Source organism: Elephas maximus, chromosome 3 (genome assembly GCF_024166365.1).
Source record: "Elephas maximus indicus isolate mEleMax1 chromosome 3, mEleMax1 primary haplotype, whole genome shotgun sequence".
Taxonomy (NCBI): Eukaryota; Metazoa; Chordata; class Mammalia; order Proboscidea; family Elephantidae; genus Elephas; species Elephas maximus.
This window is the reverse complement of record NC_064821.1, coordinates 184,926,906-184,943,233: the sequence shown is the minus strand read 5'-3', so window position 1 is coordinate 184,943,233 and position 16,328 is coordinate 184,926,906. Positions and strand designations below refer to the sequence as shown.

The window sequence follows — 16,328 nt, the reverse complement described above, 5'->3', positions numbered from 1 at the left end:
TTTTTATTTACTTTGCCAGGATCCATCAGATGAATCACAATCTTTGGCAGCTATAGCTTTATGAAACATATTTTTTCAATAATAAGATTTGAAAGTCAAAATTACTTCTTGATCCATGGGCTGCAGAATGGATGTTATATTAGCAGGTATGAAAACATTAATCTCCTTGTACATCTCTATCAGAGGTCTTGGGTGACCATGTGCATTGTCAATGAGCAATAATATTTTGAAAAGAATCTTTCTTTCTGAGCAATAGGTCTCAACAGTGGGCTTAAAATATTCACTAAACCATGTTGTAAACAGATGTGCTGTCATCTAGGCTTTGTTCTACTTACAGAGCACAGGCAGAGTAGTTTCAGCATAACTCTTACGGGCCCTAGGATTTTCAGAGTGGTAAATGAGCACTGGCTTCAACTTAGTCACCAGCTGCATTAGTCCTTAACAAGAGAGTCAGCTTGTCCGTTGAAGCTTTGAAGCCAGGCACTGACTTCTCCTCTCTGGCTGTCAGAGTCCTAGATGTCATCTTCTTCCAATGTAAGGCTGTTTCATCTACACCGAAAATCTGTTGAGTAGTGTAGCCACCTTCATCAGTTGTTTTAGCCAGATCTTCTGGATAACTAGCTGCAGCTTCTACATCAGCACTTGCTGCTTCACCTTGCACTTCTATGGTATGGAGACGGCGTCGTTCCTTAAACCTCATGAACCAACCCCTGCTAGCTTCTCACTTGTCTTCTGCAGCGTCCTTACCTCTCTAAGCCTTCATGGAATTGAGGAGAGTTAGGGCCTTGCTCTGAATTAGGCTTTGGCATAAGGGAATGTTGTGGATGGTTTGACCTTTGATCCAGACCACTGAAACTCTCTCCCCAAGGCTGTTCCGCTTTCTTATCATTAGTGTCTTCACTGGAGTAGCATTTTTAATTTTCTTTATGTTTACAACTTGGCTAATGGTTTGGCAGAAGCAACCTGGCTTTCAGCCTGTCTCTGCTTTTTACATGCCTTAGTCACTAAGCTTCATTATTTCTAGCTTTTGATTTAAAATAAGAGACATGGCAGGTGGGGCCAAGATGGCAGAGTAGTCAGATGCTTCCTGTGGTCCCTCTTAGAACAAAGACCTGAAAAAACAAGTGAATCGATTATGTATGACAATCTAAGAGCCCCCAACGTCAAAGACAAAGTTGAGGAATCGGTCTGAGCAGCAGGGGAGGGAGAGACCATTGAGAAGCAGCGAGAAGTTGCCAGATCTGATCTGGCCTGCACTGGCAGCCTGTAGGCTGGATCAGCTGGCATGAGCAGTGAGACAAGCAGTGGTGCTCGGGATGCATTTTCCACATCAGGAGAGACCAAAGAGCAGAGAGTCTGCTCAAACCTCCAGAACCAGTGAAAAATGGTGCTCAGTTGGCAAAAGATAAGTACAAGCGTCTAACTTACCATGTGGATCAAAAAGAAAACCTGTTTTGGGAGCTACCTCTCTCCCATTTACCTGCCCTCTTCTCGCTCTGCTCTGGGTTCCGTTCTGCTTCAGTGATTGCTGCGCCCCTTGGGCCGGAAGTAGGCCCTGTCATGCGCCCTGAGTCATTCTCCTGTTTTTGGAGAGGGAACACGTTAACAAACAGGAGAAGATAATCTGCGAGCTGCCATAAGCCAGGAACTCAGGGCAGACACAGCCCCTTTGCCTAGGCACAGTCATAAAGGGTCCACGGACTTTGAATGCATTTCACGCCTTCATAAACCTGTGCGGGCCATTTCAACAGCATAGGCCATTATTAGCACAGTATAAGAGGGTATATACCTGAAGCCTATTTTCATCTGTATCTGTTATAAGGGGGCGTGGCAGATACATGACATTGGACTATTGTGCTATTAAGCAGGGTCCTCTCCTACCCACATCAGGGACCTGAGGACTGGTAGCTCCACCCACTCCACCAAGCCACCCGTGACAGGTCCAAGAGTAAGTGGTACCTCCCAGTCCTTACAGCCAACAGCATTGGGTGCCCATAGTCCAGCTGCGAAACCCAGCGACCTACACTCTCTAGAGAACAGGGACACGCCTCCCACCTAGACACTTGGGCAGCAGTCAGCCTTGATCAGTGCACGACTGCCTGCTGCAGCCAGATACCTGTGCCTACTCCAGTCACCCCTGCCCATCTAGTACTGTAGGTGAGAGCCTGTACCACACACTCAGTGACCAGCAACCGATGAGCTGAATCCACACAAGAAAGTTAAACGGCCTCCTGGGCTCACATACCTAGTAACAGCTCTAGCCACCTGGAGATAGAACGTGAGAGCTTCAAAGATGCCAGTAATCAAACTGGTTCACACAACCAGCATATTTGGGCATATCAAAACTAAACAAGAAGCTAGGATACAGTAAGCAAACATAAAATAAATATAATAGTTTATTGATGGCTCGGAGACAACACTCTATCAAGCCACATAAAGCGGCAGACCATGATGGCTTCAGCGAGCCATCAAAACAAAGAATCAAGAAATCTTCCAGAGGAAGAGAACTTCTTGAAATTACCAGAGGTAGAATTCAAAAGACTATTACACAGAACTCTTCAAGAGATCTGGACGGAGATCAGGCAAAATGCAGAACAAGCCATGGAACACACAAAGCAATAGAAGAACTTAAAAAGGTTATATAAGAGCATAATAACAAATTTAACAGGCTGCGAGAATCTTTGGAGAGACAGCAAACAGAAATCTAAAAGATTAACAATAAAATTTCAGAATTAGACAACTCAATAGAAAGTCACAGGAGCAGAATTGAAGCAATGGAAGTCAGAATTAGTGAGATTGAAGATACAGCACTTGACTCCAATTTATTTGAGGAAAAATCAGATAAAAGAATTGAAAAAAATGAAGAAACCCTAAGAATTATCTGGGACTCTATCAAGAGGAATAACTTACAAGCGATTGGAGTACCAGAACGGGGTAATAACAGAGAATACAGAGAGAATTGTTTAAGGTTTGTTGGCAGAAAACTTCCCTGGTATCGTGAAAGATGAGAAGATACCTATCCAAGATCCTCATCAAACCCCACACAAGGTAGGTCCCAAAAGAAAGTCAACCACGAAAAGTCACCTACAAAGGAGAGTCAACAAGACTAAGCTCTGATTACTCAGCAGAAACCATGTAGTCAAGAAGGCAGTGGGCTGACATATATAAAGCCTTAAAGGAAAAAAATTGCCAAGCAAGAGTTATATGTCCAGCAAAACTGTCTCTCAAAATGATGGTGACATTAGGGCATTTCCAGATAAACAGAAGCTTAAGGAATTTGTAAAAACTAAACCAAATTTAAAAGAAATGCTAAAGGGAGTCCTCCAGTTAGAAAATCAATGACATCAGATACCAACCCAAGACTAGAACACAGGACAGAGCAACCAGATACCAACCCAGATAGGAAAGTCACAAAAATAAGTCAAAGCTAAAACACTGAAAATAGGGAAACAGAGACATCAGTATGTAAAAGATGGTAACACGAAAACAAAAAAGAGCAACTAAAAAAAGAAATTATAGTCATAGATCTTTCGTATGGAGAGGAGGTCAAGGTGATATAAAGAAATAAAGACTGGTTTAAAGTTAGAAAAATAGGGGTAAATATTAAGATAACCTCAAGGAAACTAGCAATCCTACATATCAAAATAAAAAACAAAAACATACTCAGCAAATACAAAATCAACAGCAGTGAAAAAGATGAAAAAAAATAAAGAAAAATGACTCAGCTCAGAAAATAAAGTGGGACAAAGAAACTATCCATAACATACACACAAAAAGACATCAAAATGACGGTGCTAAACTCATAAAAAAAACTCATACCTATCAATAATTATGCTGAATGTAAATGGACTAAATGCACCTGTAAAGAGACAGAGTTGCAGAATGGATTAAAATATTTATGCACCCAGCTACTGGGCTCCAGAATACTTAAACTCTGACAGCATTGAAAAGAGAAATAGCTCCACAATAATGGTAGGAGACTTCAACACACCACTTTCCGTGAAGGACAGAACATACAGAAAGAAGGTCAGTAAAGACAGAAGATCTAAATGCCACAGTCAACCAACTTGGTATCATAGGCATATAAAGAACACAACACCCAACGGCAACCAAGTATACTTTCTTTTCCAATGCACATGGAACAGTTTCCAGAATAGACCACATATTAAGCCACAAAGCCAGCCTTAACAGAATCCAGAATATTGAAATATTACAAAACATCTTTTCTGATCATAAAGTCATAAAAGTAGAAATCAAAAACAGAAAAAGGAAGGGAAAAAAATCAAATACATGGAAACCGAACAACACCTTGTTTAAAAACTACTGGGCTGTAGAAGAAATTAAGGATGAAATAAATTCACAGAATCAAATGAGAATGAAAACACATCCTACCAGAACCTTTGGGACACAGCAAAAGCAGTGCTCTGAGGTCAATTTATAGCAATAAACGCACATATCCAAAAAGAAGAAAAGGCCAAAATCACAGCATTAACCCTACAACTTGAAAAAGTAGAAGGAGAGCAGCAATAAAAGTCCTTGGGCACCAGAAGGAAGAAAATAATAAAAATTAGAGCAGAAATAAATGAAATAGAGAATGGAAAGAGTTAACAAGACCAAAAGCTGTTTTTTTGACAAGATCAATAAAATCGATAAACCATTGGCCAAACTGACAAAAGAAAACCTCGAGAGAAAGCAAATAATCCAAATAAGAAATGAGACGGGCCATATCACAACAGACCCAACTGAAATTAAAAGAATCGTAAGAGTACAATGAAAAATTGTACTCCAACAAATTTGAAAACCTAGAGGAAACGGACAAATTTCTAGAAACACTACCTACCTAAACTATCACAAACAGGGGTAGAACAACTAAGTAAACATATAACAAAAGAAGAGATTGAAAAGGCAGTTAAAAAACTCCTAACACAAAAAAGGCCTGCCCTGACAGCTTCACTGGAGAATTCTACAAAACTTTCAGAGAAGAGTTAACACCGCCACTACTAAAGGTATTTCAGAGCACAGCAAAGGATGGAATACACCCAAATGCATTCTATGAAGCCGGCATAACCCTGATACCAAAACCAGGGAAAGACACCACAAAGAAAATTACAGACCAATATCCCTCATGAACATAGATGCAAAAATCTTCAACAAAATTCTAGCCAAAGGAATCAACAACATACCAAAAAATAATTCACCAGAACTGAGTGAGATTCATACCAGGTACACAGGAGTGGTTCAACATTAGAAAAACAATCAATGTAATCCATCACATAAAACAAAAGACAAGAGCCACATGATCTTATCAGTTGATGCAGAAAAAGCATTTAACAAAACCCAACACTCATTCATGATAAAAATTCTCAGCAAAATAGGAATAGAAGAAAAATTCCTCAACATAATGAAGGACATTTATATGAAATGGAGAGAGTCTGAAAGCATTCCCCATGAGAATGGGAACCAGACAAGGATGCCCTTTATCACCATTCTTATTGCAAGTTGTGTTGGAGGTCATAGCCAGGGCAGTTAGGCTAGAAAAAGAAATAAAGGGCATCCAGGTTGGTAAGGAAGAAGTAAAAGTATCCCTATTTTCAGATGATATGATCTTGTATACAGAAAACCCCACAAGAAAACAGATGGAACTAAGAGAAGATTTCAGCAGAGTATAAGGATGCAAATAAACATACAAAACTCAGTTGGATTCCTCTACACCAACAAAGAAAGCTTCCATGAGGAAATCACCAAATCAATATCATTTCCAGTAGCCCCCGAGAAGCTAAAATACTTTCGAGTAAATCTAACCAGAGATATAAAAGACCTATACAAAGAAAAATATAAGACATTACTGCAGTAAACTAAGAGAGATCTACATAAGTGGAAAAGCATACCTTGCTCATGGATACGAAGACACAACTTTGTGAAAATGTCAATTCTACCAAAACGATCTACACATACAATGAAATCCCGATCCAAATTCCAACATTTTTTAATGACATGGAGGAACAAATCACCAGTTTCATATGGGAGGGGAAGAGGCCCCAAGTAAGTAAAGCATTACTGAAGAAGAATAAAGTGGGAGACCTCACACTACCTGATTTTAGAACCTGTTATACTGCCACGGTAGTCAGAACCACCTGGTACTGGTACGACAGATGCATAGACCAGTGGAACTCCATTGAGAATCCAGATGTAAATTCATCCACCTGTGAGCAGCTGATGTTTGAGAAAGGCCCAGAGTCCGTTAGATGGGTAAAAGACAGTCTCTCTAACACATGATGTTGGCATAACTGAATATCCATCTGAAAAAAAAGAAACAAGACCCATACCTCACACCATGCACAAAAACTAACTCAATATGGATCAAAGAACTAAATGTAAAATCTAAAATGATAAAGATCATGGAAGAAAAAATAGGGACAATGCTAGGAGCCCTAATACATGGCATAAACAGTATAGAAAACGAACAGTGCACGAACACCAGAAGAGAAACTAGATAACTAGGAACTCCTAAAAATGAAACACTTATGCTCATCAAAAAAGACTTCACCAGAACTAGATGGTGCCCGGCTACAATCAATGACTGCCCTGACAGGGAACACAACAGAGAACCCTTGAGGGAGCAAGAGAGCAGTGGAATACAGACCTCAAATTCTCATAAAAAGACCAGACTTAATGGTCTGACTGAGTTAAGAAGGACCCCAGAGATCATGGTCCCCAGACCTTCTGTTAGCCCAAGACAGGAACCATTCCCAAAGCCAACTCTTCAGACAGGGACTGGACTGGATGATGGGATTGAAAATGATACTGGTGAGGAGGGAACATCTTGGATCAAGTAGACACGAGACTATGTGGGCAGCTTCTATCTGGAAGGGAGATGAGAGGGCAGAGGGGGTCAGAACCTGGCCGAATGGACACGAAAATAGTGGAGGGAAGGAGTGTGCAGTCTCATTAGGGGGAGAGCAATTAGGAGTATATGTTGTTGTTTTTAGGTGCCGTCGAGTTGGTTCTGACTCATAGTGACCCCATGCACTACAGAACAAAACACTGCCTGGTCCTGAGCCATCCTTACAATCGTTGTTATGCTTGAGCTCCTTGTTGCAGCCACTGTGTCAGTCCACCTCGTTGAGGGTCTTCCTCGTTTCCTCTGGCCCTGTACTCTCCAAAGCATGATGTCCTTCTCCAGGGACTGATCCCTCCTGACAATATGTCCAAAGTATGTAAGATGCAGTCTCGCCATCCTTGCCTCTAAGGAGCATTTTGGCTGTACTTCTTCTAAGACAGATTTGTTCGTTCTTTTGGCAGTCCATGGTATATTCAATATTCTTCGCCAACACCACAATTTAAAGGTGTCAACTCTTCTTCGGTCTTCCTTATTCATTGTCCAGCTTTCACATGCATATGATGCGATTGGAAATACCATGGCTTGGGTCAGGTGCACCTTAGTCTTCAAAGTGACATCATTGCTTTTAACACTTTAAAGAGGTCCCTTGCAGCATATTTACCCAATGCAATGCATCTTTTGATTTCTTGACTGCTGTTCCATGGCTGTGGATTGTGGATCCAAGTAAAATGAAATCCTTGACAACTTCAGTCTCTTCTCCGTTTATCATGATGTTGCTCATTGGTCCAGTTGTGAGGATTTTTGTTTTCTTTATGTTGAGGTGCAATCCATACTGAAGGCTGTGGTCTTTGATCCTCATTAGTAAGTGCTTCAAGTCCTCTTCACTTTCAGCAAGCAAGGCTGTGTCATCTGCATAACGCAGGTTGTTAATGAGTCTTCCTCCAATCCTGATGCCCCGTTCTTCTTCATATAGACTTGATTTGTAAACTTTCACTTAAAGCAGAATAATTAAAAAAAAGCAAAGTGCAATAAAATGAGGTACACTTGTGGTTACAGGGCTATTCAAAATATCTATTGCACAGTGGTTCAGTTGCGGTTTTTTTAAAGTGATCTATTTTGTATAAATTGTCAAATTTACACGTGTAAATTGTTCTTAGTATTCTCTTATTGGAGCCTTGATGGTACAGTGGTTGAGAGGTCAGCTTCTAACCAAAAAGTCACCAGTTTGAATCTACCAGCAGCTCCTTGGAAACCCTATGGGGCAGTTCTTCTCTGTCCTATGGGATTGTTATGAATTGGAATTGACTTGATGGCAACGGGTGTGTTCCATTATTCCTTTTTGTGTGTTCACGGTCTGTAACAATATCCCTGTTTCATTCCCGATATTGGTGGTTTGTGTATTTTTTTTATTTCTTTGAGACTTCCCTTTTGGCCTACTGGTTATTTAGAAGTATGCTGTTTAGTTCCCAAGTGTTTGGAGATATTTCTGTGATTTTTCTGTTTTGATTTCTAGTTTGATTCCTTTTTGGTTGGAGAACACACTCAGTTCTCTTGATATTTTACTGCCCAGGGTATAGTGTAAGTTCTGTGTACACCTGAAAAGAATGAGCTGAGTGGAGTGTTCCTATAAATGTCAGTTAGAACTTGTTGATTGATGGTGCTGTTGAATTCTGTATCTTTGTAGACTTTATTTCTAGTTGTTCTATCAGTTGTTGAGAGAAGGTTATTGAAAGTCTCCAACCATAATTGTGGTTTTGTCTCTTTTCAGGTCCTTCGGTTTTAGTTTCACATATTTTGAAGCTCTGCTGTTTAGAATTTGAGGAGCCCTGGTGGTACAGTTATTAAAGTGCTTGGCTGCTAACTGAAAGTTAGCAGTTTGAACCCACTAGCCGCTCCGAGGGAGAAATGTGGCAGTCGGCTTCTGTGAAGATATACACCCTTGGAAATCCTGTGGGGCAGTTCTACTCCGTCCTAAAGGGTCACTAAGAGTTGAAATCAACTTGATGGTATGGGTTTGGGTTGTTGAGGATTTGGGATTGCTGGTGGATTGACTTTTGTTACTATACAATGTCCCACTCTGTCTGTAGTACTTTGCTTTTTTTGAAGTCTACTTTCTCTGATTATTATTAATATAGCCATTCCTGCTTTCCTTTGATTATTTGCTTCATATATCCTTTTTCATCCTTTTGCTTTCAGCTTGTCTCTACCATTATACTTAAAGTGAATTTCTTGTAGGCAGCCTAAGTTGGGTCATATTTTTTAATCCACTCTGCCAGTCTATGTCTTCTAATTGGTGTATTTAGATAATGTACGTTTAATATAATTATTGATATGTTAGGACTCAAGTTTGCCATTTTATTTTTGTTTTCTGTTCCTCTTTTATTTTTCCCATCTTCCTGTGGGTTACTTGAACTTTTTTTTTTTTTTAAGAATTCAGTTTTGGTTCATATATTGTGATTTTCAGTGAATCTCTTTGTATACCTTTTCTAGTGGTTACTGTAGGTATTACATTATATATACATAGCTTTTCACAGTCTACTGTGTGGTGATTTTACCAGTTTGTGTGAGGTATAGAAGCCCTACCTCCCTTTAGGACCCTTTACCCTCCTGTTTATAGTTGTCTTAAATATTTCCTCAAAGTTAATATTTTTCAACCATCAAATTTAATTTAGAAAACTCGAGAAGAAAAGCCTATTGATTTTACCCATGTTTTTTCCTTTTTAAAAAAAAATTTATTTTTATGCTTTAGGTAGAAGTTTACAAATCAAGCCAGTTTCTCATACAAAAAGTTATACACACCTTGCTAGGTACTCCTAGCTGCTCTCCCGCTAATTAGCACATTCCTGCTTTCCACCCTGTATTCCCCGTGTCCATTCAACAAGCTCCTGTCCCCCTCTTCTTTCTCATCTCGCCACTAGACAGGAATTGCCCACATATTCTCATGTGTCTACTTGAGCCAAGAAACTCACTTCTCACCAGTATCATTGTCTGTCTTATAGTCCAGTCCAATCCCTGTGTGGAGAGTTGGCTTCGGGAATGGTTCCAATTTTGAGCTAACAAAGGGTCCGGGGACCATGACTGTCAGGGTCCCTCCAGTCTCAGTCAGACCATTAAGCCTGGTCTTTTTATGAGAATTTGAGATCTGCATCCCACTCTTCTCCTGCTCCATCAGGGACTCTCTGATGTGTTCCCTGTTAGGGCAGTGATAGGTGGTAGCCAGGCATTATCATCTAGTTCTTCCGGTCTCAGGCTGATGGAATCTCTGGTTTATGTGGCCCTTTCTGTCTCTTGGGCTCATACTTACCATGTCTTTGGTGTTCTTCATTCTCCTTTGCTCCAGGTAGGTTGAGACTAATTGATGCATCTTAGATGGCCGCTTGCTAGCATTTAAGACCCCAGACGCCTCTCACCAAAGTGTGATTTTACCCATAGTTTTGCTTACTATGTCTTTTTTAATTCCTGATACTACTAAGTCCTTCTTTTATCATTTCCTTTCTATTTAGAGAAACTATTTTGGCCATTCTGTTAGGATATAGGTCTGCTGGGGACAAATTCCCTTCTTAGTTTCCCTTCATCTGAGAATGTCTTGATTTCCCCTTCATTCCTGAATGATATTTTCATTGCATATACCATTCTGTGTTGGCAGTTTTTGTTTCAGAACTTGAAAAATACTGTGCCACTTCTTTTGGCCTACATGGTTTTTGATGAAAAATCCTGTCCTTAGAATTGTTTTTTCCCTGTAGGTAAGATATCATTTAAGGTATTGTCTGGCTACTTTCAAGATTTTTTTTGTCTTTGGTTTTGAGAAGTTTAATTATGATGTATGTTGGCACGGATTTCTTTGGGTTTATCCTTTTTTGGATTTGCTCAACTTCTTCAACCTGTAGGTTTTTGTTTTATCAAGTTTGGGAAATTTTCAGAGATATTCTTCATTCTCTACTTTCTCCTCTCCTTCCAGGACTCCAATAACATGAAACTTTTGTTAAAGCCCCACTCATCACTGAGGCTCTGTTCAATTTTTTTTTCAGTGCGCTTTCTTTCTCTTCAGATTGTGTAATTTCTGTTGTCCTATCTTCTGTTTCACTGATTTCTCTTCTTTGTTCCTTTCATTCTGCTGTTAAGGCCTTGTGCTTTCTATTTCAGCTATTGTGTTTTTCAGTTCTAAAATTTCCATTTGCTTCTTTATATCATCTGTTTCTTTGCTGAGACTTTCTATTTTTTCATTTGTTTTATGTTATTTTGCAATTGCTCGTGGAAGCATTTTTATCATGGCTCTTTTTAAAATCTTTGTCAGATTATCTTAACATCTGTGTTATCTCGGTGTTGGCATGTATTGATTGTCATTTTTCATTCAGTTTGAGATTTTCCAGGTTGTTGGTCTGATGAGTAATGTTTGATTGAAACCTGTTACGCAACACTGGATCTTATTTCAACCTTCTATGGACTGCCAAGAGAATGGACAAGTCTGTCTTGGAAGAAGTGCAGCCAGAATGCTTCTTAGAAGTAAGGATGGTAAGACTATGTCTTATATACTTTGGACATATTATCCAGAGGAATCAGTCCCTGGAGAAGGACATGTGGTTGGTAAAATAGAAGGTCAGCGAAAGAGAGGAAGACCCTCAACCGGATGGATTGACACAGAAGCTGCAGCAATGGGCTCAAGCATAGTAACAATTGTGAGGATGGCGCAGGACTGGGCAGTGTTTCGTTATGTTGTGCATATGGTCGGTATGAGTTGTAACCGACTCGACGGCACCTAACAACAACAACAACAATTTTAGCTGGCTTTCGCTGACATCACTTTGGCAGGGAAAGAAGGGAGTGTAGCCACATTACTGCTACTTGGAGGTAGAAGCCTGTGGCCTCTGTTGATTTGGGGAGGGGGCTTCTTGTCACTCCTGGGTGGGGATGTGCGTTCCTGCTCCTCATACTGTCTCCACTGACATCATGATGGGAATGGTTTCGTCACCACTGGGCAGTGTGAAATTCTGACTCTCCACTGTGCTTCATCTGACACCACCCAGTGGAGGGTTGGGGGATGCGCAGTACTTCATGACTACTGGGTGGGGGTAGAAATCCAGGTTCTCCATGTGATCTCCTTCGACATTGTGGGAGGTGGGCCTTCATTTCCAACCAGTGGGGATGAAAATTCTGGGTCCCTACTTGGCTTTCTCTGACATCATCCTGCGGAAAGTATTGGGGTATGTTATTACTTCCTTGTTAGGGTGGAAGTGTAGGCTCCCTACTCAGCCTTTGCTGGCATGGGTAGAAGTAGGACCACAGTTTTTTTGCGTGGGATTTGACTGAAATTGAGTGGTTACTACCTAAGAACTTTCTCTTCTGCTAGACTGCCCCTTTTCCTGGTCCGTTGACTGTAGAGAGCAGGCTTTTGTTTTTGTCTGTACCCCATGGGTATTTCCAGGTTGTCGGTTTCTTCAGCTTCAAGTCTAGGACATACGAGGCAAAGAAAAAACCCAGGGGAACTCACTACCGTGCCATTCTTTGAGTAGTGAGATCCCTAGCTGGCCTGCATTCTTCCCACCTTTAAAAGTCGTCTTATGTTTCTTTTATATATAATGTCCAGGATTTTGAGTTGTACTTATTGGGAGGAATAGGGAAACATATGTCTACTCCCATCATCCTAGGAGCAGAAGTCAGTGTATGACATTAATAGGAAAGTTTTGAAAAATAAATTAATGGACAACGGAGGGCTTTTTCCTATTAGATAATGAAAATGTACTATAAAGTTGCTATAATCGAAAGTGTTCAGTGCTGGTATATGAACGGGAAAATATATTAGTACGGAATGAAAGTCTAAAAAGACAGTAAAAAATCTATAGAAATTTATGGTATAACAAAAGAAAAACTTCAGATAAGTGAGGAAAGGATGTTCAGCAAATGATGTTGAAATAATTAGCTACCCATTTGGAAGAAAAATATTTAGAGCTCTTGTTAGGTGCTGTCGAGTTAGTTCCGACTCACAGGGACCCTTTGTACAACAGAACGAAACATTGCCTGGTTCTGCATCATTCTCACAATTTTGTTGTGTTTGAGCCTATTGTTGCAGCCACTGTGTCAGTCCATCTTGTTGAGAGTCTTCCTGTTTTTCACTGACCCTCTACTTTACCAAACATGATGTCCTCCTCCAGAGACTGGTCCCTTCTGATAACACATCCAAAGTACTTTAGATGAAGCCTCGCCATACTTGTTTAGAAGGAGCGTTCTGGCTGTACTTCTTGCAACACCGATTCGTACATTCTTCTGGCCGTCCGTGGTATATTCAATATTCTTTGTCAGATACTATAATTAAAAGGCATCAGTTCTTTTTTTCAGTCTTCCTTATTCATTGTCCAGCTTTTGCATGCATATGAGGTGATTGAAAATACCGTGGCTTGAGTCAGGTGCACCTTAGTCCTCAAAGTGACATATTTGCTTTTCAACACTTTAAAGAGGTCTTTTGCAGCAAATTTGTCCAGTGCAATGTCTCATTTGATTGCTTCACTGTTGCTTCCATGGGTGTTGATTTTGGATCCAAGGAAAATAAAATCTTTGACAGCTTCAGCCTTTTCCCTGTTTATCATAATGTTACTTATTGATCCAGTAGTGAGGATTTTTGTTTTCTTTATGTTGAGCCATACTGAAGGCTGTAGTCTTTGATCTTCATCAGTAAGTGCTTCAAGTACTGTTCACTTTCAGCAAGCAAGGTTGTGTCATCTGCATGTTGCAGGTTGTTAACGTGTCTTCCACCAGTCCTGATGGTGCGTTCTTCATACAGTCTATTTTGTGGGATTATTTGCTCAGTATACAGATTGAATAAGTATGGTGAAAGGATACAACCCTGACACACACCTTTTCTAATTTTAAACCATGCAGTATTCCCTTGTTCTGTTCGAATGACTGCCTCCTAGCCTATGTACAGGTTCCTCATGAGTACAATTAAGTGTTTTGGAATTTCTATTCTTTGCGATATTATCCATAATTTGTTACAATCCATACAGTTGGATGCTTTTGCATAGTCAAAACACAGGTAATGACTGCTCTGACAGGGAACATAACAGAGAACCCCTGAGCGAGCAGGAGAGCAGTGGGGTGCAGACCTCAAATTCTCATAAAAAGACCAGACTTAATGGTCTGACTGTGAGACTAGAAGGACCCCGGAGGTCATGGTCCCCAGACCTTCTGTTAGCTCACAACGGGAGCCATTCCCAAAGCCAACTCTTCAGACAGGGATTGGACTGGACAATGGGATCGAAAATGACACTGGTGAAGAGTGAGCTTCTTGGATGAAGTAGACGTATGAGACTATGTTGGCATCTCCTGTCTGGAGTGGAGATGGGAGGGCGTAGGGGGTCAGAAGCTTGCCAAATGGACAGGAAAAGAGAGAGTGGAGGGAAAGACTGTGCTGTCTCATTAGGGGAAGAGCAATTAGGAGTATATAGCAAGGTGTGTATAAATTTTTATATGAGAAACTGACTTGATTTGTAAACTTTCACTTAAAGCACAATAAAAACAAAACAAAACCACAGGTAAACATCTTCCTGGTATTCTCTGCTTTCAGCCTAGGTCCATTTCAGATCAGCAATGATATTCCTCGTTCCACGTCCTCTTCTGAATCTGGCTTGAATTTCTGGCAATTGCTTGTCGATGTACTGCTGCAACCGCTTTTGAATTATCGTCAACAAAATTTTACTCCCTATGATATTAATGATATTGTTTTATAGTTTTCACACTCTGTTGTGTTACCTTTCTTTGGGATGGGCACAAATATGGACCTCTTCCAATTTGTTGGTCAGGTATCTGTCTTCCAAAATTCTTGGCATAGACAAGTGAGCACTTCCAGTGTTTCATCTATTTGTTGAAACATCTCTGGTTTTCCATCAGTTCCTGGAGCCTTGTTTTTCACTAGTGCCTTCAGTGCAGCTTGGACTTCTTCCTTGAATACCTTCTGTTCTTGATCATATTCTTCCTCCCGAAATGGTTGAACATAGAGCAATTCTTTTTGGTACAGTGACTGTGTATTCCTTCCATCTTTTTTTGATGTTTCCTGTGTTGTTGAATATTTTTGGGCCCATAGAATCCTCCAGTATTGAAACTCAAGGCTTGAATTTTCTCTTCAGTTCTTTCCGCATGAAAAATGCCATGCATGTTCTTTCCTTTTAGTTTTCTAACTCTAGGCGTTTGCACATTTCATCATAATTGTCTTCTTGAGGCACCCTTTGAAATCCTCAGTTCAGCTCTTTTACATAATTTCTTCCATTTGCTTTAGCTACTCTACGTTTAAGAGCAGGTTTCAGAGTCTCTTCTGATACCCATTTTGGTCTTTTCTTTCCTGTCTATTTAATGATCTTTGCTTTCTTCGTGTACGATGTCCTTGATGTCATCTCACAGTTCGTCTAGTCTTCAGTTATCAGTGTTCAATGCGTCAAATCTGTTCTTGAGATGGTCTCTATTCAGGTGGAGTATATTCAAGGTCGTATTTTGGCTCTCTTGGACTTGGTTTAATTTTCTCCAGTTTCAACTTGACCAGTTGATGGTCTGTTTCACAATGACCCCTGGTCTTGTTCTGACTGGTGATATTGAGCTTCTCTGTCATCTCACAGAAGTTGACTTGATCCCTGTGTATTCCATCCGGTGAGGATGTATATAGTCCCCATGTGTTTAGTCACTGTTTATGTTGGTGAAAAAAGGTATTTGCAGTGAAGAAGTCATTGACCTTGCAAAATTCTATAATGTGACCTCCAACGTCATTTCTATCACCAAGGCCGTATATTGCAACTACCCATCCTTTTCTTTGTTTCCAACTTTTTTGTTCCAGTCACCAGTAATTATCAGTGTGCCTTGATTGCATGTTTGATCAATTTCAGACTGCAAAAGTTGGTAAAAATCTTCAATTTCTTCATCTTTGGCCTTAGCGGTTGGTGGGTAAATTTGAATAATAGTATTAACTGATCTTCCTTGTTGGCGTGTGGATATTATCCTACCACTGACAGCATTGTACTTCAGGATGGATCTTGAAATGGTCTTTATGATGATGAACGTGATACCATTCCTCTTCAATTTCTCATTCCCAGCATAGTAGACCATATGATTGTCTAATTAAAAACAGCCAAATACCAGTCCATTTCAGCTTGGTAATGCCTAGAATATCGATCTTTATGTGTTCCATTTCATTTTTGACAAATTCCAATGTTCCTAGATTCATACTTCGTGTACATTCCACGTTCTGATTATTAATGGATCTTTACAGCTCTTTTTTCTCATTTTGAGTCATGCTACATCAGCAAATGAAGGTTCCCAAAGCTTTACTCCACCCACGTCTTTAAGGTCAAGTCTACTTCCCTAGTCATTGTTGGAGTGTCTGCCAACCTGAGTTAGGGGCTAATCTTCCGGCAGTATATCAGACAGTGTTCTGCTGCTATTCATAAGGTTTTCACTGGCCTTTTCTTTTAGAAGTAGACTGCCAGGTCCTTCTTCCTAGTCTGGAAGC

At 40.3% G+C, this 16,328-nt stretch overlaps 1 protein-coding gene across 1 annotated transcript in view; it reads left to right on the top strand.

Moving 5' to 3' along the window:
• Window positions 1-11,169: 11,169 nt before the first annotated feature.
• The window catches only part of ARNT (aryl hydrocarbon receptor nuclear translocator), a 52,302-nt gene continuing 47,143 nt past the window's right edge, over window positions 11,170-16,328 (top strand). Inside the window, exon 1 of the mRNA XM_049880383.1 lies at window positions 11,170-11,353. Coding sequence (XP_049736340.1) covers window positions 11,281-11,353 — 73 coding nt within the window. The 5' untranslated portion in view covers window positions 11,170-11,280. The remainder of the gene's footprint in view (window positions 11,354-16,328) is intronic.